This window comes from Phacochoerus africanus, chromosome X (assembly GCF_016906955.1).
Source record: "Phacochoerus africanus isolate WHEZ1 chromosome X, ROS_Pafr_v1, whole genome shotgun sequence".
In the NCBI taxonomy this organism is placed as follows: domain Eukaryota; kingdom Metazoa; phylum Chordata; class Mammalia; order Artiodactyla; family Suidae; genus Phacochoerus; species Phacochoerus africanus.
In genome coordinates, this window is record NC_062560.1 from 46,371,879 (window position 1) to 46,396,747 (window position 24,869).

The window sequence follows — 24,869 nt, forward strand, 5'->3', positions numbered from 1 at the left end:
TGTAGAAGATTGAGGTGAGGGAATAGCCAAGAGTTTGAATGGTGGCACCACTTGTTGCAAGGAGCAGTGACCAGGGGTTTGGTATTGCTAAGGAGGAAAGGAACCCTGCCAAGCTTTGGAGAGCCCTGCTCTTTGTTCTTCCCTCAACATTTCCTTTGTTGTGGACAGTAAACAGAGAGGCAGAATGGCATGATGGTTAAGGACATAAGCTCAGGAGTCACACAGCTTAGGTCCAAATCTTGGCTTTGCTACTAAGTAGTTATTTCATTTTGATGTAGTTCTTTCTCCTTTGTGAGCCTCAATTTTCTTAGCTGCTGTTACTGTAATCACCCAAGTCAAGACTGCTGACTGCAGCTATGATAACATAGGAACATCTAAGTTAGCTGTTCACTTTGGGTGCCTCATCCATTGAGCATACAGTGACATCTGCATATCAAGTGGATGTGTACAGAGGTATCCAAGCCACATACTCACCAAGGTTTGAGTCCAAGTGAGTGAATTACTCCTATTTATAAACAGGCTTCCTAATGATATGCATCCATTGTTCCTCACCAGATGGTATCTACTTCCATTTTATTATTTCCCTGTTTGAAAGGCAGCTTAACTAATGCAATCAGTTGTTTACCCATGAGAGTTGTGTGAGTTCTGTGCTATTTCCCTTACCTTACGAATTTCTCCCTGTTGCACAGTTTTTATTACGTTAATCCATTCTTCCATGTCTTTTCGGTTGGGTGCAGCTAGCGTAACTTTTCGCTGTGGTGTGATCACCTACACAAAAAGTCACATCGTTAGCCGGTTCCCACTCCAAAACTTTGCCCCAAACAGATCCTTTGAACTCTCCAAGAAACTAGACAGGTCTACCAAGCACAACCCAAACCACTTCTTGAATATAAGACAGAAATTCCCAGAGCCACTCACAGTCCCTTAGATAACCACCCCAAATAATGATAATGATAAACACTTTAATAGCACTTACTATGTGCCAAGCGTTGATCTATTGTACTGTACCTATGTTATTTATTTCAATCTTCACTACAGCTCCATGATATGGGCATTATTATTTTTCTCACTTCATAGTTAGGATATTTTTCCATGGCAAAGGAAGTTAAAGACTTGCCCAGGGCCACCTAACAGGTAAAATGCTAAGGCAGAATTCAAATCCAGATTCTTTGGTTCCAAAACACTTGCTCTTAGACACTACATCATGTACCCATCTGCTACTCAGATGAGGTTATCTGAAAATCCTACTTGCTTACTGCTGCCCTACTACTTGAAAATGGTAAAGGGCATAGTTTTCATTAGGGTGTCCCTCTTTCTGATTTAGAGGACAGTGAGAATGGAGTGAGGAAACAAAACGTCCAGGTTTTTTTTTTTTCTTTCTTATGGTCAGAAACAATCTGAAGAGAACGCTCTCTTAATCCTGCTTGGTGCAAGAACCTTGCAGGAACAATGAGAAAGCAATGCTGATGGTCTAGCAGAGGGAGACCACGGTCAGAACTTCATCTTTTCCCAAAGGGCAGGAGGGAGCATGGATAGCTACAGAAGCAGTCATTGCTTATTTCACTGACCCTACTTGCTTTCACTACCAGCCCCATTCCCATCCCCAAATCTTGGGGCTTGCGCTCTCCACACCAACCAATAAGTTCTTTCTTCTTGTTCATGATTCTGTGCTAAATGACAATAGGAACAGGGGCAATTGTGACAACAGCCACTCCTTTGGTCCAAAATTATTCTTGTTGATGAACAGTGCCTCTGTGTTTTAATCTAAGGGGCAACCTGGCCCTTGGAATTTCTTTGTAGGATGGAGACCTAAAACATTAGCTTGTGTGCTCATCACCCAAAGACTCAGCTTTTTTGGGCCTGGGTCAACAGAACCCTCAGCTTTATCCTGGGTGGTATGATGTGTGAGAGGAAGAGAGTAGGGTCTTCCTCTTATATACAACTGCTCTCCTTTCAAAGGATTATGGACCAGCCATGGAATCAATATTGGGTCCACAGCTCAGTTGTCTGCTAAGTACCACCCACCACCTCCCTGAAGAGGAACCCTAGTCTTTATAACCCACCCCTGCGCCTGGGAAAAGACATTTCTAGGAGGAGGTGGGTAAGAGAATTCCTGGGCCAATGGACTTACTATTTTTCCCACTTCATAGTCAGGACATTTTTCCATGGCAAAGGAAGTTAAAGACTTGCCCAGGGCTACCTAGCAGGTAAAATGCTAAGGCAGAATTCAAATCCAGATTCTTTGGTTCCAAAACACTTGCTCTTAGATTTACTTGAAACACTTGGATTTACTTGAATGACCAAAGCCTTATGACATTTCAGCAGTGACAAGCCCTTGAATACTTCCCTAGGAAATTCTCTGCCCTCTTTGAGGTACACTCATCAGTAATCTTAGCATAGGGTAGCTTTCACTTTGGATTTAGATTCTTATCTACTTCATCAAAGGAGGGAATGTCATGTAGCTCGATTATCCTAATATATTCTACAACATATTAGCAGTCTCTTGAAACCCTCCCGATGATACTCTTTTAAATTATCTTCACTAGGAGAACTGATTTTTGTAATAGTCACTCTGCGACACCTCAAAATCAGCTCAGATCTGTATCAGGCTACTAACAGGGAACAAGGCCATCACTTTTTTAGCCTGTAGAAAATATTCCCATGAATGATCATTAGCACCCATTTGCAATGCTACTTCAAATGGATTTCCATACACATTTTGGGATCAAATGAGACTTGGGAAATCTGAACCCCAAAGAGGCTACACATGGGTATGGCAACCCCTCTTCCCAGATAGCTCCCGCCCCTGCCTATTCAGTCACTCCTAATCTTACTTACGCAAAAACTGTGGCAAAGGTTTCTGCAACTGCTTTCTGCCAAGGCAACTTGAGACAGATCAATAGTTTCAAAACGTGCAAACTGGAAAGGTATAAGAGGGAGAGGGAAAAGGAACCATCTGGTTAATGAGACAAAGAGACACTAAAGGTAAACACACATACACAGGCACACTAACAGGCATTTTCAGCAGTCATGATCCCATTATTTCTTTGGCTTGAGTGCTGGGATTTATCAACATCGTGGTTTTTATTGATATATCATGTGACAGACAAAAATCAAACAAACTAAACCAAAACACAACTCTTCCCAACATTTTTATGTGGATTTATAGGAAGGCCTAGAAAGTTCAGGATTATCCAAAATTAGAGGTTTATGCTGGAGAAGATAATGGGATATGGTCCGGATAGTGGCCTAGTGGAGCAGATAAGGGTTATCCAACTTAATGCTTGCCAACATGTTACTTGTTGGCCCATCTCCCCACAAAACATTTCCTAGTATCCACCCCTTAATCCATTAACCCAATTGAATCCCAATATATATATGATATATATGATATATATAAGCTATATACATATAATCTTATGTATATTCTCTTACCGCAGGATGATGTGCAAAGCAGAGCCTTTGTCCTCGAACCAGAAAATATCTAAGCTTCCATCTCTTGAAGGAGTTACAGTTCTTCAGCAGAGGTCCTTCCTTCAATATTTTCTGAAAGATAGAAGCAGAGCGTTGAGTAATTAGGTCAGTTTGCAAGACCATACCATTTGTCCATTCAGTTGAGAAGATCAAATATCTGGAAAGCTCTATCTCTGTCACATATCTGAGAAAAGGCCTGAGGGTCAGGCAAGAACACAAGGAAGTTAGTTCAATCGGAAAAGGCATGGGTTAGCCTAGGATAACACAGTCAGGATGATGTAGACACTAAGTTTCTTAGGGTACATGGCCCAAGAACCATGCAGAACATCTCCATTGGTGGTGGGAAGTGAGGAGGAGGGAAGGACAAGAATATATTCCTAGAAAAGAACAAATGGTAGGGGAAGAGGCTGAGTTCAGTAAAGACAGATTTTCTGGATATCTCCAGGTTGTGGGTCTTCAACAAGCCCTTTCTATTTGCTATTTTAGCATGTTCTTTTTGTTTGTTTGTTTATTTATTCATTCATTCATTCATTCATTCATTTATTTAAGGGCTGTACCCACAGCATATGGAAGTTACCAGGCTAGGGGTCGAATTGGAGCTGTAGCTGCCAACCTGCTCCACAGCCACAGTAACACCAGATTGGAGCCATGTCTGTGACCTACACCACAGCTCACAGCAACACCAGATCCTTAACCCACTGAGCAAGGCTAGGGATCGAACCTGCGTCCTCATGGATACTAGTAAGATTCATTTCCACTGCGCCATGACAGCAACTCCTAGCCTGTTCTTTTTAGAATATTAAATTGGATCACATCCCTTCCCTGCTCACAAGCCTGCAATAGCTTTCTAACACTTTAAGAACCAAATCCAAAGTCTTTACCATAGCCTTTAAGGGATTCATGATTTAGTGAAAGCAAAAAGGGCACCAAAAAGGAATTGCCTTCTGATCACTTTCTTTACCTCTTTCACAGTCTGACCAAACTGATTTTTCAGTGGCTAGTCAAACAGACTGTCTCTAACCAAGCATAGAGTCTACTTACCATTGTTACCATTGAGGACATCCTCAGTTACATTTATAGGCTACAAATCAACATGCAAGACTATACCATCTGGGAGAAGTCCTCACACCCACCAAGCTGGAACCAAACACATGCTGAATGGATGAAGAGACAGACTTAGTTTAAGTCATCAAATCAAAGCTTTACTATGAATTTATCTATCATCTAAGTTACAAAATCACCATTTGGTGGTTGTAGAGGTGTTTTGTTTGGCCTGCCTAGTGTATTTCAAGGGTTTTAATCACTTGATAATATTTAAAAGGGAGAATATTTCAAATAAAAATCCAAGTTTCCTGTTTGTTTGTGTTTTAAACATCAGGGAGTTCCCATCGTGGCTCAGTGGTAACAAACCCAAATAGTATCCTTGAGGATGCAGGTTCAATCCCTGGCCTCGCTCACTGGGTTAAGGATCCCACATTGCTGTGAGCTGTGGTGTAGGTTGCAGGCGTGACTCAGATCCTGCGTTGCTGTGGCTGTGGTGTAGGCCTACAGCTGTAGCTCTGATTTGACCCCAAGCCTGAGAACTTCCATATGCTATGGGTGTGGCCCACTGCTCCACCAAAAAAAAAAGAAAAAAAATTCAGAACATCTGGTAACAGTGGGCCTGTCTTCTCACATGGCAACAATCTGCTGGTACAGAGTAGTAGATGCTTCCTTCAGATGGGGCACTTGACTCCAGCAGGCTATTTAAGATTGGGACCCCATCTAAATATTCCTTTGCTACCCTCATTCTCTCAAATATACACATATCTATTACACTATCTGTTCAATTCTCTAACCAATAAGTTAGTACTAATGGACAGAACCTCTGTATGTCAATGGAAAAGTCAGTTTGCAGCAATCAAAATTTACCTGAATCGTCTTGATAACTTATGGGAGTTTCAAGGTTATTGTACCACCTTTGAGATGTTTACAAAAGAATGGTGCCAAGGAATCAAGCAAGAGAGATCAATAAGATCTTGTGGGAAGGGGGGGAAGTTGGCATGGAGAGTGAGAAATCACACAAATTGCTGAAATTGAGCCATCTATGAGAAAACAACTCTTGTGTAAGCACTGTGATTACATCATCCTTTCCTTTCTCTACTCAGATGGTCTCTCAATTTTGTCTTCATCCTAACCGTCTCACCTTTATGCCATATATTCTTCCACAATAAGTATTCACGATACCTAGGCAGTCATATTTATCCCTTTCTGCTAAAGACTTAAGTTGAAAATGTTAATTGCTCCAACTTTCTATAATTGAAGCCACACCCATTACTTCTGCCCCTTTCCCAAGTTATTCTTTGTCAATTACTCAGTGCTTCTGTTGTTTTTATCATATATCATGTCCCTTGTAATAGCTCATTTACAGTTTTTGGCTGGATACTTTCCCCTTCCCTCCATTTTTCAGTTTAAAACCTTAACTTCGACTGCTTTTTATTACCCCTGCTGTCATACCCAGCTCTCTTCTCCTCTTGTTCCTTTCAGAGGTGGGATGATGGGCTTGCAATGATGAAACAAGGAGAGGAATTTGCTTCTCCAGAAGATTCCCAGAACCATGGGCCTTCTGGTTCCTCCAAGAAATTCCCATACCCTGGTAATTTGACACACTAAAATAAGTAGAATTCAGCTTCTTCTCCCCAGCTACTTCCTTTCATCAACCCTTAGTAATGGTCACTATTTAATTCCCCTTCCTGGTACTTAAGAAATGTTCTCTTTCCTTTCCTTACTTGTGCCCTGATAATTAATGATATCCTGTTATCCATCTAAGGACACAGCAAATCATCAAAACCTAATTAATTAATTAGTTAATCCATTAATCTGAGGACACAGCAAATCATCAAAACCTTCAGTTCTCATTCCATGAACACAACATTAATCACAGCCAAAAAAGAAAAGAAAGACCTCATGGTGCATCCATCTATCATTGGATGGGCTGCTTCATTTGTATCTTCTGGGCTCCTCCATCTTTTGCTAGGCCCTTTGCAGGGACACTCCCTGTCTCAAAGATATGGATGGTGGGAAGAAAGGGGGAGGAAAAAACATGAAATTATCTGAGATGAGAGAACCATTTGAAAGAGTCTTGGGAGCTTCATGTTCATTGCCCCAAATGTTTACCTTCTAGTTCAAATGAGAGGTTCCACAAAGATAGTGACTATCTACTCACACATCTTGTCATTGGGTACACTAGCCAAATCACAATTATCTCCTCTCTGCCCCATGATATTAAACTGGTCAGTCTGAATGCACTAGCTTTAAGTGTATGGCTATCTACTCAATGCTCATAAAAGACTAGATGGTAACAGAAGAGTCAGTAACCTAGCAGGGGAACTAGCGAGCCCAAGCCCAGATGCTGCTAGGTTCTAGGTGATTATGATTGAATGTGACTGGTGTTACTAGTTCATCCCATTCTTCAAGACAAGCTGGCAATCTAGGAGAAAGTTTGTGTGAAGTTTTATAATATGGAAATATTAGCTACTAATTAAAACAAACAAAAAACTTGTGAGGGCCAAATGAAACATGTATAAGGGCAAAATCAGCCACAGTCAACAGGTTTGCAATTTCTGAACTATAACTACTGTCACTTTCTCTAGAGGACAAAGTGAATGAGTGGTTGGTATTCCTGGTATCAGAGGCGGTTACAGTATATGAGTTTGGAGTTTATGTGTGAGGATCCTGTACATATGAGATATATATTTCCAAGTTGGGAACAGATAAACGTTTATATGACTTACGTATAGTAGGAAGAAAATTTAGAAGACCATGCAAGAGTTTCTTAAGTTTTGAACATAGGTTCTGTATTGGCAACTCCGAACATCTACAAATCTCCAAACCTGGTTTGGAGAAGGTAAAGTTCCTATGGTTTCTATCACTTTAAACTCTGTCCCCCTTTGGGAGATGTTTCTAAATAAACCATGGTTTAACTAAAAAACAAAAACCAAACCCCCAAAAAACCAGTAAGCAGCCCCTGGAAGCCAGTTTGAACAAGCAGAAGCTAAAAAAAAAAAAAATCAATCAATGGGTTACTTCAAGTCAATATTAAGTATGTGGATGCAAACGAACCTTTACCTACATAGAGCCACTAAACTTAACAAGGACATGAGACAAAAATTGGAGGAAACAAACAGGTCAAGAAATACATTCTGCAAAGCGAGGCATTGGTACAAGAGCCCTTGCCTATCCTTCAAGAGGATTTTCACTGTGCTTTGCAGTTTCTGGTTTCTTGCAGGTAACATCATTTCATTGACCCCTTGCCACAACCATGTGGAGCGTAACTTCCAATTTCCAGATGGGGAGTTTTTTTTTTTTTTTTTTTAAAGTGACTGTCTAAGAATAACTAGAAGGGTAGGAAGATTCACATATATATAGCACTTTACAATGGATAAAGTGATTTTTGTTATTGAATTTTCTGAAGTACGTAGTGAAAGGCATCTAACTCAATTCTGTCCTATGAAAGACACTCTGAACTTCGGTTCCAAGTAGCTTGCCCATGTATCTTTATTTTTAAGACTTTATCAAGATGTTTGGAATTTTCCTTCTCAAGTAAGACCATCGATGGTCAATATTTTTAAGATTTTGCAGCATCTTGGGGCTCCAATATTTGTCAGAAGACTGCATCTCCAACGTTATTATGGAAGGCAATGAAGAACGGGATTCTATATGGGAATTTTTTTTACAATTTATTTTTATTTTTTGTCTTTTTAGGGCTGCACCGTGGCATATAGAAGTTCCCAGCCTAGGGGTCAAATCAGACCTATAGCTGCTGGCCTATGCCACAGCCATACCAGATCTGAGCCACGTCTGTGACCTACACCACAGCTTACGGCAACGCTGGGTCCTTAACCCACTGAGTGAGGCCAGGGATCAAACCCGCATCCTCATGGATGCTAGTCAGATTCGTTTCTGCTGAGCCATGATGGGAATTCCGGGATTTTTTTTTTTTTTTTTTTTTTTTTTTGTGGCCACATTTATAGGCACACAGTGATTTCATAAAATGGGGCACAACTATAATCCTCAGTCCAAGCTACCACATTCCTGTGGCAATATGTGTAATGCTGCAGGTAGGAAGAAGTTAGGAAGAGTTATTGGACCCTTGTACACACTGAAATGCCATGTGACCCACCCAATGCCCCTTAAACCATAATATGTTGCAGGCAGGCCTCCTAGTCTTTCCCGAAGGTTCTACTTGACATTAAAATCCAAATAGCACTGATGTCTCTACACTTTTTTTCTTTTTTTTTTTTTTGGCTGCAGCATGCAGTGGCTTGACACGGAATCTCAGTTCCCAGACCAGTGACTGAACCTGAGCCACAGCAGTGAAAGTGCCGAGTCCTAACCACTAGACTACCAGGGAACTCCCCTGACACCTCTACTTTTAAACTCTCAAGGCTGAATGTTTTGCAGTGGGAGTGAGCGTGGTGGTGCTGAGTTCAATCACCACAGACATCAGGTGGTTTCATTCAAATCCAAGAGCACAGGATTTATTGAGGCATAGGTAACTAGGGTGCTGAGTATAGCGTTCCCACAAAATGTCTTTGCCTAAAGTGTGGTAGCCCTTGCCTAGACAGCTAGACTTTGGAAATCTCTGCTTCAGTTCCCTTTTGAGTTCTCTTTAATGAGCCGATCCCCAAATTCATTATTCCCAGAAACTCCCGCACTCTGGCACTGATGATCTCTTTCCCTCAATGCTTTACAACTCAGCCGGTACAAATTAATTGCCAACAGTGATGGTAAGCATTTCCCTTGCTCCATATTTATAAAATATCTCAGTAGGGTCTGTAAAAACAGCCCAATTGCCTACATATAATTAACACCTGCCTGCTGCTTATTTGGGAAAGGGCAAGTATAGCCGCTTCTATGACCTTTTCCTGTGCGCCTCCCAAATCCCTGAAGCTTCTACTATCTGCTGTGTCTGTTTTTCTGTGGCTCAGCAGGTTTCTGATGGATGAGGCTTTGGAGGATTCTTTCACCCTGTCTTAGCAAAAGGAGCCGTGATTACACGGCCAAACTGAATTCCACCCCCACCCAATCAAAAAGTAGGCGAGCATCATGACACACACCACTACCTGGTATTAGCTGGCTGCTCTTCTGTTTGACTTTCTCATGCTGCTCTCAGGAGGGAGGCTGGATCAAGTTGGGATGAGCACGTTTATCACTCCTGCAGTGAAAACTGGACTTCCACTAGGAGCACGGCTGGGGAAGCCAGCTCTGCGTCTACGACTCCTTCAGTCCAAAACCTGGAACATTTATCCTCTTTGCTTTGGGGGAGGGGGTAATGGGAAGAAAGCCATTTCCTAACACTGGCCTGCCAAAGTCGATTCAGAGCAACAATGTTTGATTTGGTTAAAATGCAACTCCGGGGGCGCTTTAGGCTTTAAGAAAGGCCAGGCCCGCTCCTTCACACTGAAAGCTTTACATTCCCCAGGGGCCTATTGACATAGCAGGAGTCAGACAGGCTGGCTCCAGCACTTACTAGCTGTGTGACCTTGGGCAAATCGCTTAACCTCTCTGAGCCTCGATTTCCTTGTCCTGTCAGATGAGAATACCTTGCTGAGCATGTGGCCTGCCAGCCACTCTGAGTGTGAGCCCCTTGTGGATTGTGGAGGCAGGTGCTACACCCATCCATCTACTGTGAGCTCCCTCCCTAGTACTAGCAAGCCCGGCTGGATAAGGGCCGAAGCAGAAGAATGAGAAACAGAGTGACTAATTGGCCCAGTTTTCCCAGGACTTTTAGTGCGACGTCCATGAGAGTCATAGGCAAACTGAGACTCATTGGTCACCATAGTGCTCAGGAGCCAGATCTTCCTACTGCTCAAATCTGCAAGGACCATAGCTGTAAATCTCTCTCACTGCTTCCTGTGCTAAGCAGGAACTGTTGAGGCTCAGCCACGTCCCTGCTCTCTATTAGTGAAATAAAAGGCAGTTGAAAATGATGCATTTTTCTCTGAAAAGGGAAAAACTAACCGAGTTCTTCCATACCATTCAAAAGGTATTTTATACACATGCACAAATAAATACACACATATATGCTTTCTTCTTCACATAAATTGTAACATTCTAACAATATTTTGTTTCTTGCTTTCTACACTTAATATATCATGGAGCCCTTTCAATATTGGTACATACTGAGCTGCCTCGTTTCTTTTTACAATTGCATAGCATTCCATGGTATGGATGTAATATGATTTATTTAAGCAGTTCCCTATTGATAGACAGTGGTTTAAAATCTTATTCTATTACAGACAATACTGCAATGACTCTCTGTATGTATACACATGTCATTTTGCTTTGGTATGAGTACATTGATAAGAAAAATATCAAGGGTTGGTGACTTTAAAACTAGTCCACTGGGACCACAAAGCCTAAAAACCTTTGTCTTCTCAAATCCCTCATTTTTCTTTCTCTATTATTGGAATTTCCTAGGAATGGTAAGGACCATTAATTGATTGTGGACTGGGGAGGAGGTGAGCAATTTAGACCAAGGCTGACAAAGTGCAGAGAGCAGTAACCTGGCTCTTGGTAACTGCCCTGGGAATAGCAGCAGCCACAAAGGGGGAAAGAGCTTGGCTGAGTCCTTCCAGATCTACACACAGGTTCAAATGCTGGTTTTGCTTGAAAAAGCCATGTAACTGTTAGGAGAGACCACTTGTAACTTGGCTCAGGGTTGGGGATCCGAGCTTTGGTTTGCGCTCTTGCCACAAAACTACCTTTCAACTTTCAGACCTAACCTGACCTTAGCAATGAGTAATCTCCCTCCCCACTCCTGTTAAAGATAATGAAAATAAGGCCCCAAGAGGGGCTATACTTACCCAAGTCAAACAGCAAATTAGTGTCCAAACTGGGACTGGGCTTCTGGCCACTCGATTTCAGTAGTGTAGGGAATCCTTGCTGACCTCCTGAATGTGAGTGGAGGTGCCCTATAACTATAGCCATTGAGTTTGCTCTATATTGGCAGCACCTCCAGGAACATGTGCAGAGTTTTGGGGGGCTTCAGTGGAAGAGTATGGAAAGGTGTGGGAGGAGACCAGCAGGAACATGGCCTGGCTCCAAGAGGACAGACGGGGTCAGAGCTTTGGAAGTTTAGACGAGTGGCTTATGGGAAGGCTTCCTGCAAAAGGTTGGTTTTGCTCTGCAAATACGGGGAGGACAAAGGGTGTCAACTAGGGGAAGGAGGATTTTGTTTTCTTTTGCCTCACCTGCCAGGGCTCAAACCAGTAACCAGAGCCACTAGAGTGACAACGCCAGATCCTTAACCTGCCGAGCCATCTGGGAACTCCAGAAGGAGGACTGTTTTTGAGGCTTGGGAGAACAAGAAGCTTGTTAGCAGGAAATCCAGTGAAAGGAGTGGTATAAGCAGAAGCCTATTGAAAGACCCCTATTGCTACAGCAGCACTTGCTGCTACCTAGAAACAGAAGTTCTGTGGTCACACAAAGTCCCCAAAGGAAAGATACCAGGGAATTTTGGACTCTTGGTCTTCAACTTAACCAAACTCAACAGAGGCCAGGACACCAATTATCTTACCTAGTACCACAGACTTACAAAGAATGACACGGCACTCCTGCTTCCAAATGCTTTCTTCCCCACCTTTTCATCTGATCAGCAGCAGCTAGAGACAGATGGGTTCCTTTAGCATGCTGTGGATGTTTCCTCTCTCGGGGACACTCCCCCCACTGCTTCTAGCTCTTGGGTCCCATCACCAAGCCACATGCCTTCTTTATCCTAACCACCTTCTATGAGACCAAGTGGCTTCTCTTCTGACTCTGGTGATGTCCTCAATAGAAGGAGTGAGGGCAGCATCTTCTAAGTTTCTCTTCAATCATCCCTGTCCAGAGGAAGAAAGTTGTTTCTGGCTGACAAATGTCTGCTATTTGCCCTTATTTCCATGCCTTATCTCATGTTCTACCCACATAAAGAGTCCTGTGAAGGGGGTGGAGAAATTGAGGATTAGAGGGGTTAAAGGAGTAGTTCCAAGTCACAGTGACTGGCAGAGCCGGGGTTTAAAACCAGGTCTGTTTGATTCTACTGCCTGTCCCCCCCAAATCCTGAGCATCTCTAGGATAATGGTCATCATGATCTGGCCTGGGTGTCAGATCCAATTTAGGGATTATTTCAGTACACTCATTTCTTCACCTAGCAGGAAAAGACCTGCCAGTAGTGCCTGAAGATTTCCCACTAGTTTACCTGAAGGAGACCATGTACTGCAAATGATTTCACAAATGTGAAAGGAAAGAAAAATGTTTTTTTTTTTTTTGAGAAGTGCCTGAAATGTCATAGTCCCATATTTTGCATATTTTGATCCTTTGTAACAGTATGCTGGACCATGTCTCAGAGCTCCAAAGCCCGGGGATTTCAGCCTTTAGGGATATTTTTAAGTGCTTGCAACCTAAAGCCAAAGGAACCTTGCAAATAGGCAAATATGTAGCTCATCTGGCTACAACTCACTCAAAGAGCAAAGCGATGAAGATTCAATTGTTGCTTCTTGTGCATTGGCCTTTAAAAACACCTCTTTCCAATTATGGTTTCAAATGCCTCTAATAACATGGGAGCAGTGAGCCCATATCAACTAACCACTTGTACTTGAAGAGTTGGGGAGATTGCCTGATTGCCAAACTGGCCCCATGCAGACAGCCATCTGAAGACGTGCACAGGACCTCCAGATACATTCACTAACAGATCCTCTGGGGATGGAGTGGTTAAATCATACAGAGGGGATGTGTGAGTTTTCATTTTATTTTTTTCCTCAGCTTTGTGAAGTGGCATTGACAAGAATCATAAGGTTGTCAGAAGCAGATGCTAGAATCAGTTGGTTCTGTTTGCTTCTTGCAGAAATAGTAGTCTAGGGAAAATGAAATTCACTCACTCACTGGTGGTTGTATGTTGAGGGGATGGAGGGCACCTTCATGCACATGTGTGCTTGCCCACTTAGCCCTATCAGTGTTAGGGGAGAGCAGGAGCAAAATCTTGGGTAAGAGCAGCTCAGGGGTGGAATTGGCTTGGGGGTAAGGTGAGAGACAGACCCATGAGAGATTCCACCCAACCCTTAAAGCTGTAGCTAGGCTTGCTGCTTCTGAGCAGAGGACTGTCCCTGGCTGCGTAAAATTGCCTCACGTGGAAGCAGGAGGTATGGTGGTTTGATACCCCACCAAACATGGAGGGAAAATGGAGGAAAGAACTCTGGTTGCAGTATAAGTCAAGGAAGCGACTGTTGTGGGTCTTGGTTACAGAGAAATTACTGGCCAAGTAACAAAGTTGAAAAGCTATGCCAGTTGGTAAAAGGGACAAGTTTCCTGGAGGAGGAGGAAAAGGAGTAGAAGCAAGAGCAGGAGGGGGAGTAATAGTATGAATTACTAAGAGTTGGTGAGTCTTTACTATGTGGGAAGCACTGTTAAATCATGTTACATGGGGTATCTCATGATCTCATTTAAGCTCAATAACAATGCTAAGAATTAGGTGTCATAACAAGCCTCATTTTATAGATTGAGAAACTGAGGCTTAGGGAGATTAGGTATCTTCCCTAAGAGTTAATAAATGGCAGAGCTAAGATCTCTCTTGGAGTTTTACAGGACATAGAAGACCAGTTATTCCTTCACCGAAAGAAAAAAAGTAGGTTTAAATCAATATATCCTATCTTTTGTCAACTGATAGAAGGAGGGAGGATGGTGAAGGGAGATTGTTGGTATGAATCACGGCTATTTGATTCAGTTTTGTTTTTAATATTAAATGCCAGAGTAATTAAGATAATAGCAATTGTTTGATTTATACAGCACATTATCAGCTAGATAAAGATCTTGAGGATTCTCACTTAACTCTGGAAAAGAAACTGTGAGGAGTCAGCGAAGTAGTCCATAATACTATGGACTTTTTTTTTTCCAAATAAAAAAAGCTATGCCAGTTGGTAAAAGGGACAAGCTTCCGCCCCCCATCCCATCTCATCATAGCTCAGCAGTTAACGAACCCAACTAGTATCCATGAGGATTCGGGTTCAATCCCTGGCCTTGCTCAGTGGGTTAGGGATCTGGCATTTCCGTGAGTTGTGGTGTAGGTCACACACACAGCTCAGATCCACGTGGCTGTGGATGTGGCTGTGGCCAGCAGCTGTAGCTCCGATTGGAGACCCTAGCCTGGGAACCTACATATGCCATGGGTGCAGCCCTAAAAAGACAAAAAAAAAAAAAAGAAGAAGAAGAAGAAGAACACTACGGCTCAAAGAAGAGGTCTATGGTCACTACGTGGTAAACCTTCTCTGGCTTCATGACCTCTGGCACCAGGTTCTTTTCATTGTATCTCTGCACTTTATGTTTCCTGTGTGGTTTGATATTTTAATTAATACTCTGCATTTTCAAAGCCCACTTTCCCTTTTCTGCCATCCAGCAATATAATTCTCTGCCATCACTGCTGGTAAAGAAGTATGGTCACAGTCAAGTGTGCCACTGGCAGGCATCCTTGTGGTTAATGAAGGTAACATCATGCTGGATCCAAAGGGAAATTCTTCTCTGATCTGGATACTTCCTAGTAGCCATAATGAGAAATTGCCATAATGAAAAATTAACTTCGCTGTGCAACTACTGCACAAAAAGCAGTAGGATCTTACCAGGAAAGACTGAGAACACTGCTGTTACTGTTCCCCTCCCTTCCCAGGGGCTACTTCCCACAGCTTGTTCAGATGCTTTACCACAAGACCTACTGCTACTCTTTTCATAGCTTTGGACCTTCATTTATTTCCCCATTGAAACACCACCCAGATCTGCCTCCTTTTCCAACTTCTCCCTGCAGGCAAACGCCTGGTAAAACTACACCCCACTCTCCACCAGGCTATGTTTAAGAGTTTAAGATTGCTCAACTCCTAAATGGCTACTAACTACAGTAATCAAATTCTAACACCCACTGGCCAGGACTTAGAGCAAGGCTGAATTTTACTTTCTATATTTTGTGCTGCTCAACTCAGGGCTGCACTCACAACATATGGAAGTTCCCAGGCTAGGGGTCGAACTGGAGCCACAGCTGCCAGCCTATGCCACAGCCACAGCCATGCCACATTCGAGCTGTGTCTACAACCTACACCACAGCTCATGGCAACACCAGGTCCTTAACCCACTGAGCAGGATCAGGGATTGAACCCATATCCTCATGGATGCTGATTGGGTTGGTTACCACTGAGCCACAATGGGAACCCTGTGTTGCTCAACTCTGGAAAGCTTATCCAGAAAGGGACACCAGAAAGGTATAAAGGCACTAAGGGAGAGAGAAAGAGAGGAGAAGAAAGAGATTGGTGGTATTATAAGTCCAGAGAGGTTGAGTATAAAAGGAATAAGATTAGGCTGAGCACGGAGGGGTGGTGGTAAACACCCACAGACTTGTAGATGACAGAAGATGCTCATTTCCCCACCAGTGATGAATAGGATTCTCACTGGTCCTGGAACCATCCCTCAACCATCCTGGGGCTCTGAGGTTGTGCTCTAATCAATATGTACAACTCTCTGTTCTAAGTTGCTGGGGAGAAGGAAGTGCTGACTAAAATGGGAAGAGGGTTACCAACTGAGATTTGGGGGACAGCTAGACCTGAATCACACAAAATAATCAGTAGGCAAAATTGTCCTCTGTGGGGGGAGGGGGGGACTGTCCTTTAATTGGAAACAGGGCCTAAAATCTAGGATTACCTATGAAAGAGAAGGAGGGTGTTCCCTCTGTGGAGAGACTGTGTTCAACCCCAGCTCAGTGCAGTGGGTTAAAGAATTACCTCTCGGGAGGGATGGAGAGAAGGGAACAGAGAGAAGTAGAGAGTCCTTAGCTATCTACATTTCCTTTCTTTTTCCCCCCCCCTTTTTCGGCCTTTCCCACAGCATATGGAAGTTCCCCAGGGATTGAATCTGACTTATGGCACAGCTGCAGCAATGCCGGGTCCTTAACCCACCGTGCTGAGCCGGAGATCAAACCAGCAATGCCACAGACAAGCCAGATCATTAACACACTGTGCCACAGTGGGACCTCCTATTTTATTTCTTTAAAAAAAATCTAGCTGAAGCAAGTATCATATAATATGATTTCATAAATCTGGGTGCAATGTCCATGGGTATCTGTTATACTTGAAATGTTTAATTAAAATATCTTTAAAGAAAAAGAAAAAAAGAATCTGGCATTGCCATAGTTGCCGTATAGGTTGCAGCTGCAGCTCAGATTCAATCCCTGGCCTGTGAACTTCCATATGCTGTGGGTGTGGCCATTAAAAAAAAAAAAGGAAGGAGCAGAGGAGGTGGCAGACTCACTAATAGCAATATACATACACCAAAATTGATCCCCAGAAAAATATGGAGACACAGCTAACCCCTTTTGCTCCTCATAACGTGGTTAAAAAGTACTCACAGGCATAAGTCTACTATTCACACCTTTTCTGAAATGTCCACTATGGTTAGTCATCCTGCTAAGCAAGTTGTTTCCCTGAGTGCTAATACCCACAATAATAATGCAAGGTAATAATTATTAGCTGCATATTACAGATAAGGCTTGGAAGTTCAGAATGGTCCACTAACTTTTCCAAGATCACACACAATGACAAAGAGGAGTGATTTTGAACTCAAATCTCTCTGATTCTAAGGCCTACACATATTTCTATTCATTATACCACACACCTAGTCTCCATCTGTCATGGAAAGTGAGTGTTGGTTTGGGGTGAGAGAGAGGGTGGATATTTGCAAAACCACAGGAAATCTAAATGATCCAACTTGTGAGTTTTCACAGAAACATTTGTACATGGGTGTAGTATGGGCAGCAATATGGCACCAGAGAAAGACATTGGGCTTAATGGATTATGAGTTTGGGCTCCTGCACTAAACTGCTACATAAGCAAGTCATGCCACTTCCCCAAGCTGCCATTTCCTTGCTAAAAACTGCAGATAAAGGTGCTAAAATTTGGCATGTGATTCATCAAGGGAAGACCAAGACGTAACAGAACAAAACTATTAAAGTTGCTTAGGTCTATTGCCATACAGTAGGCCTCCCACAAAATTAAAGATGGCAGAAAAGAATAGGCTCTGGGCCAAGGAATGGAAATTATTTCAAAACTGAGCAGGTCAGGAAGGCAAACTTCAGTATAAAGTTCTCTTGGTAAATCACAAATATGGGTCACAGCTGAGTTATGTCTGACAGGGACAATGCCCAGAGTGCCACAACTTAGCCATAGTGGGTACTTGATAAGTGTTTATAAAATGAAGTTGGGTGGGGTAAAATATACCTAGGGAGGACAATGAAAAAGCATGTTCTCAAATGTTCAGAGATCCGTATCCTATCAGTTGGTTCATAAAAGCCACTTGCTGTTGTAGGGAACACATGAAATTCCTTATATTTCCAAGCACATATGTTTAGGCAAAAGCCAATCTGGTACAGCAAAAGGAGTGTAGATTTTGGAATCAGATAAACCTAGATTTAAAACTCAGCTCCAATGTGGTACATACACACAATGGAATATTTCTCAGCCATTAAAAGGAACAAAATACTGGTATTTTTAGCAACATGGATGGACCTAGAAATTATCATGCTAAGTGAAGTCAGTCATACAATGAGACATCAACATCAAATGCTTTCACTGACATGTGGAATCTGAAAAAAGGATAGAGTGAAGAACTTCTTTGCAGAACAGATACTCACAGACTTTGAAAAACTTATGGTTTCCAAAGGAGACAGTTTGGGGGTGGGGGGATGCGCTGGGGGTGTGGGATGGAAATCCTATAAAATTGGATTGTGATGATCATTGTACAACTATAAATGTGATAAATTCATTGGATAATAATAATAATAAAGAAACCCATTTGGGAGTTCGGGGTTCTTCAGCACCAGCTGTCCTGCACTCCTTGCTTGGCACCCTGAAATAAAGGCTGCACTTTCCTTCACCAAATAAATAAATAAATAAATAAATAAAACTCGGTTCCAAAACTGAGATGTGTTTCCTTGGGAAAGTAACTCAGCATTTTTATCTGCAAAAACACATATAATGATACTCAACTCTTCTTTCTTTTGCTTTTTAGGGCCATACCTGTGGCATATGGAGGTTCCCAGACTAGGGGTCAAATGGGAGCTGCAGCTGCCGGCCTACACCACAGCCACAGCAATGCAGAATTGGAAACATATCAGCAACCTACACCATAGCCCATGGTAATGCCAGATCCTTAACCCACTGAGTGAGGCCAGGGAGTGGACCTGCATCCTCATGGACACTAGTCAGGTTCTTAATCTGCTGAGCCACAATGGGAACTCTGATACTCACTCCTAATAAAGATCAAGGGAATATACGAAAGTGCTTAGTACCAAGTAGAAATTCAATACATATTTCTTCTTTCCTTCTGTGGATATGGTAGCAATGTTTTTTGACCCCTAAATTGGACCATAAGACTTATCAAGTTTAAGTGTACATGTGGCTGCAATGGGCTTTTGGAGGATTAATTTGAAATCAGTATTTGTCCCCAAATTTGGAGCACAATTTACATACTAATAATTTAAGATCAGTGGGTCTTGTAATACCAGCAGTTAATGTGATCTTGATTTTTGTGGATTAGTCCATGCAAGCACAGACTCTCTCCTTCCCATGAGCAACAGAACAGGGATTGCTGAGAAAGGAAACAAAGACTATAAATAGAAAAAACAAATTTAAGTCTAGAGAAGAATCTGTGCTTGCTGTCCCCATAAAGATACTCATAATGCTTGGGACTTACCCCCCCCCCGAAAAAAAAAAAAAACCTAGAACATCAGAAGAGCTTCTGATTGTAGGTGTGAATATTTAAGGTAAAAGAAATGTTCTGTTCAAGGCTAGAAGAGAAACTAGTGTAAGAACAAGTGGTGATTAGAACAGTTAGGATTAGTGAACCTGGGAGTTTGTATCTCTTTAAACTTAGCACAGACATTTCAAATCTAATCCTCTCTAACGTTTACACGTTAAAACAGCGAGGCAATTTTTGAAGGACAAAAAGCTTAGCTGAGCTGAAAACATCCTCTTTTGTTATATTCCATTAGCCACACTATGGGAAAAACAGTTCCAAGAGCTGCTATAATCTGCTATATCTAAAGTACCACCTCTTACCTGGTGGCATTTTATTCTACCGATAGTATTCCTAGTTCTAGGCCAATTGTCTAGGAGGAAATCATTGGCTTTTAGAGGCCTAATCTTGCAAACTTAAAACTAGTTAAATGAAATAAAGGTAAATAGCACAAGGCCATTTTCCCCACATAAATAACTAAAATCAGGATTTTATCATACCAACTGACTAGATCTTTTACAACTTTACTGGGTAGAACCCAGAAGTCTGCAACTATCCACAAAACAGCTTTTGCCATGTACCATGTACTTACCCTAAAGCAAAAATTCCAACCCCTTCTTATTCTACTTTGCCATTTCATGTGTCTTGGGCTTCCATGGGAAGTCTAAATGTACAGCTATACAATGCAAACTGGCAAATGTATCTCTGCATTTTATCTGTGTTCCTTTCAAAAGCTTAAGATGGTTAGAGTGGACTTCATGGTCAACAAATCCATCTCCTTGCCCATGGCTATGTGATTACTATATATTCAAGCTATCCCCTCCAAATAGCTATTCCTACTTTTCTTAAAAGTTTGTTCTTCTCCCTTTTACCCTTGATGTAGAGAAAGGAGATGCTCATTCTTCTTAGCTCTCAATTCTGCAGGAAGAGTTGAAGATTTGCTCTACTAACATGAGACCAGTGGAAAACCAAGAGCATTTTCACACACAGAAGTGAGTGTAGAGTATGTGGAGATTCCCCATGCCAATGAACTCTCTCCGGTTATCACAGAGAGATGAGCTCTCCCTGTGGCCTTCCTGACGGGCAGAGCTTCCACTTTGGTGTTCCCAACTGATGGGCATTTTGATTTCTCTAGGTCTTTCTCACTTGAATACATGCAAAGACTCTTTTCCAGGCTCATGATTCACTGAACATTTTTTAGCCAGGAGTAGCAACTTATGAAATGGAAAATAACAAGGCAAATGTGAACTAAAAATCTAATAAACATTGAGTAAGTGTGAAAGGAGACAATATTTCTCCCTGATGTATAAAGAACACACATATCATCTTCCCCTCATTGAAGGACTTAGAGAGGCCTTGGGATGCCCTATGGTCTATCTCAGTTTCCTGGTTTAGTCCCACATATAAATGTCCTCCCACTAGCATATTCAAAGGCAAGAGGACATATTGATTGATGGCTTGAAGCTAGGATGGGTATATGGATATGTGGATGAAAGAAGGTTAGTTCTGGAGTGGATAGGAGAATCAAAGAGAGAAGATGGTAATTACAGGAAAAGGTGTCAGTGGAGGGATTTTAGGAAGGCAGAATTAAGTGTGTAAAAGCTTTTGCTGTATGGAAAAATGTTTCAAGCATACATTTTACAGGAAGCTTAAAATATTTTATACGCTCTGCCCAATTTATCCTTACATCTCACAAAGGCAATGAGGAAGTAAGTTATCATCTTCATAATTCATTGCATCAATAGGTACACTTAGTGCTTTTCCTTCTCCAAGTTTAAAGTGGAGTAAAATGTCATATCTTCTCAATACCATCTATTTCTAAGAATGCAAAATTGTGTTATAGACCATGTTCATTTTGTATTATCACCACTTGCATGCTTTATTCAGAATATGTGTGTAGATATATATTAGTTTGGGTATAAACCTTTTAGTAAACTGATAAATATAAGTAAAAATGATAGCATTCTCCTGGGCCCAAATGCTTTCGGGGTCTCACTGACAATTTAACAAACCATCTTGAGAAACTTTACTGATAACACTCTTTATTCTCTTCTTGAGTTCTGAATTCTAATGTAACCTACAGCCCCCAAAGAGGCTTCTTGAATCAAAATGTTTAATTAGTTTCCTCAAAGTAATTGTCACTAGGCCATTTCTCCACATCGTAAACAGCCAAGAGCAACTAAGAGCTAAGAAATAAGAAAATACACATTTTTCAAGTCTCAAGAAGGTATTCTGTACTCTGCATGAACCTAAGATACAATCTATTGCCATCTATTTTCTGAGTGGAATATGAAGTCACTCAGGCTTATGTAAGCCTATTTAAGCAAAAGTATAAAACCTTTTCTAAAAGCCAAATATAAATGTATTTTAATTAGCTATACCACAACAGAGGACTGATTACTGCAAAATCCGAAACAAACAATCCTTTCAAATTTGTCAATTACAGTTTAACAATGGGCTGTCAAATTCTGGGTTTGGCTGTGTTGGGTATCTCCCATTTCCACCACCACATCCCTACACCCGAGAATTAACATATTTTTACATTAGAAGCTGTGCTTTTAAAAATATATTATGCTCTATTTTGGCACAAAAAGACAAAATTATGTTAACACACAGGAGTTAATTGTGCCTTATACAGCACTAAAATGTTACTCTTGTTTTTTTTACATGTTAAAAAATGTTGAAATAGGAGTTCCCATCGTGGTGAAGTGGAAACCAATCCGACTAGAAACCATGAGGTTGGGGGTTCAAGCCCTGACCTCACTCAGTGGGTTAAGGATGTGGCGTTGCCGTGAGCTGTGGAGTAGGTCAAAGATGTGGCTTGGATCCCGCATTGCTGTGGCCGGCAGATGTAGCTCCAATTAAACCCCTAGCCTGAGGACCTCCATGTGCTGCAGGTGCAGCCCTAAAAAAAAAAAAAAAAAAAAAAAAATTGAAATAAATACAGATTCACAGGAAGGTGCAAAGAAATGTACAGGATGGTCCTGTATACCCTTTACCCATCCTTCCCCAATATTAACATCTTGGATAACCATAGTACAATATCAAAAGCAGGAGACTAACATTGGTACAATCCATAGAACTTATTGGGGTTTTACCTGTTATACCAGAACCCATTTTGTATGTGTATGTATGTGTGCGTGTGTACCTCTATGCAATTTTATCACACGTGTAGCTTTGAGTAAACATCATGCCGATCAAGATGTAGAACTGTATGTACTATCACCACAATACCCCCTCATGTTATGCCTATATAGCCACATTTACTTCCTACTACCTCTGCTCCTTCCTGTCTTTAACCCATGGTGTCCACAAATCTGTTCTCCATCTGTATAATTTGTTATTCATACATGGAATCATTCAGTATATATGCTCTTAAGACTGGCTTTTTTTATGCAGGTTAGTTCCCTTGAGCTTCATCAAAGTTGTATTACTGAGTAGTATTCTGTGGTATGCATGTACCACAATTTGTTTCATTCATCCACTGAAAGACATCTAGGTTGTTCCCAATACTTGGCTATTCTGAATAAAGCTGCTATGAACATATGTGTACACATTTTTGTGTGAAAATAAGTTTTCATTTCTCTGGAATATATGCCCAAGTGTGCAATCCCTGGGCCATGTGGTAAATCTATTTTTAGTTTAAAAAGAAACTGCCAAACTATTTTTCAGAGTTCCTGTACCATTTTACATTCCTACCAGCAATGTATGTGAATGATCCAGTTTCTCTGCATCCTCTCTTGCACTTGGTGGTGTCACTACTATTTTACTTTATGGGTGTGTAGTGATATCTTACTATGGCCTTAATTTGCATTTCCCTAATGGCTAATGATAGTGAACATCTTTTCATATACTTATTTGCCATCTGTATATTCTGTTGGATGAAGTGTCTGTGTGTGTCTTTTGTCCACTTTCTAACTGGATTTTTTGGTTTTAAAATGTTGACTTTTTAGAGTTATTTATACATCGTAAAAAGTCCTCCATTAGATAAATGACTTGAAAATATTTTCTCATTCTATAACGTGCCTTTTCATCCTCTTAACAAGGTCTTTCACAGAGCAAAAGTTTTACATTTTGATGGTGTTCAGTTTATCGGTTTTCACTTTCATGGATCATGCTTTTGGTATCATATCATGTGTCTATTATATAACACTTTTGGAAAAATATTCCTCATGACTTTCTTCTGTCTTTCATGCCTTTGGAAGCTTTCTTGTGTGTGTGTGTTTGTGTATACATGCTGACTGGCCTGACCAGGAGAATTGGAACTTATTACTTGTTCATAATTCCTTTTTTTTTAAAATGGCTATACCCACAGGCATATGAAAATTCCCAGGCCAGGGATTGAACCTGAGCCTTAGCTGTGGCAACGCTGGATCCTTTAACCCATTGCACCTGGTTGGGGAGCAAACCATGCCTCCACAGGGACCCAAGCTGCTGCAGTTGGATTCTTAACCCACTCCGCCACAGTCGGAACTCCTTGTTCATAATTTCTAATGCATATGTACTACTATGAGGCTCCTGGAGCTGAATATAATGCTACAAAATATGTTACCTAGTGAGAGCTTATTTACCAAGCTTAATATGAGTAGGTGATAAATAGCTCATAAAATTAGAATTCCTCTTTGAATCACACTGTCTTCCATTTAGAAAAAATAGAGAAGCGTGACTAGAATATAGACAATGTGGTATAAATCTGTGAAATTTCTACCTTGAAAATTATGTGGTCAGACTTAGGCAAAAAATCTAAGATCTAAAATTCTTCATACAGTGCAGGGGTATGAATGCCTAGACCCATCCTACCTCCAGAACTTCCCACAGAATCAACTGAGGCCTTTGTGGTAACTACACTGCAATTTAACTTCTCTCTCCCATACATACCAAAGCAGAGGGCACTCCCCCGGTGAACTTCCTGCACATGAATCTTCATTTCAGTGTGCTTCTCAGGGAACTCAACCTAACACACCAGGTTCCAGCAGTGGTTTGAGGAAGAAGACTCTAAAAAGATTTTGGCAGTACATTACCTGGCAAACAGAACCCTATCACTGATGGACTTAAGGTGGCACCATCAGAGAGTTTACAGTGTTTGTTCTCCCCTCAAGGGTTCCTACCTCTCTTTGGGCAAAGGAACCCATTTTATGTCAAAGGAGATGTGACAGTGGGCACATCACCATAGAGGCCACTGGTCCTATTACATACTGTACCATCTAGAAGCTGCTAGCCTGACAGTGCAATGGAATGGCCTTTTGAAGATACAATTGAGGCACTGGCTTGGAGATTAAAACCTGCAAAGATGGCACAGCAGGCAGCCTCCAAGGTGATCCTCAATGATCCCTGCCTCGTGTCGTTCATACCTTTGTGTGATTTTCCCCCTCGAGTGCGGCCTTGACTGGCTTCTAAGGAATAGATTACGGGATGTCATTTCCAAGATTAAGTTATAAAAAGACTGTGACTTCTGGGAGTTCCCGTGGTGGCTCAGCGGAAATGAATCTGACTAGTATCCATAAGGATGAGGGTTCCATCCCTGGCCTCGCTTGGTGAGTAGGGGATCCAGCGTTGCCAAGAGCTGTGGTGTAGGTCGCAGATGTGGCTCAGATCCCACACTGCTGTGGCTG

At 41.6% G+C, this 24,869-nt stretch overlaps 1 protein-coding gene across 2 annotated transcripts in view; it reads right to left on the reverse strand.

Annotated features, from left to right (window-relative positions):
* DGKK (diacylglycerol kinase kappa) overlaps positions 1–24,869 on the reverse strand; it is a 169,833-nt gene that overhangs the window by 114,634 nt on the left and 30,330 nt on the right. For both annotated transcript variants that reach the window (XM_047765459.1, XM_047765460.1), the window contains exons 2-4: positions 3,436–3,546; positions 2,839–2,919; positions 664–768 (exon numbers count right to left, since the gene is read on the reverse strand). In XM_047765459.1, coding sequence (XP_047621415.1) covers positions 664–768; positions 2,839–2,919; positions 3,436–3,546 — 297 coding nt within the window. The remainder of the gene's footprint in view (positions 1–663; positions 769–2,838; positions 2,920–3,435; positions 3,547–24,869) is intronic.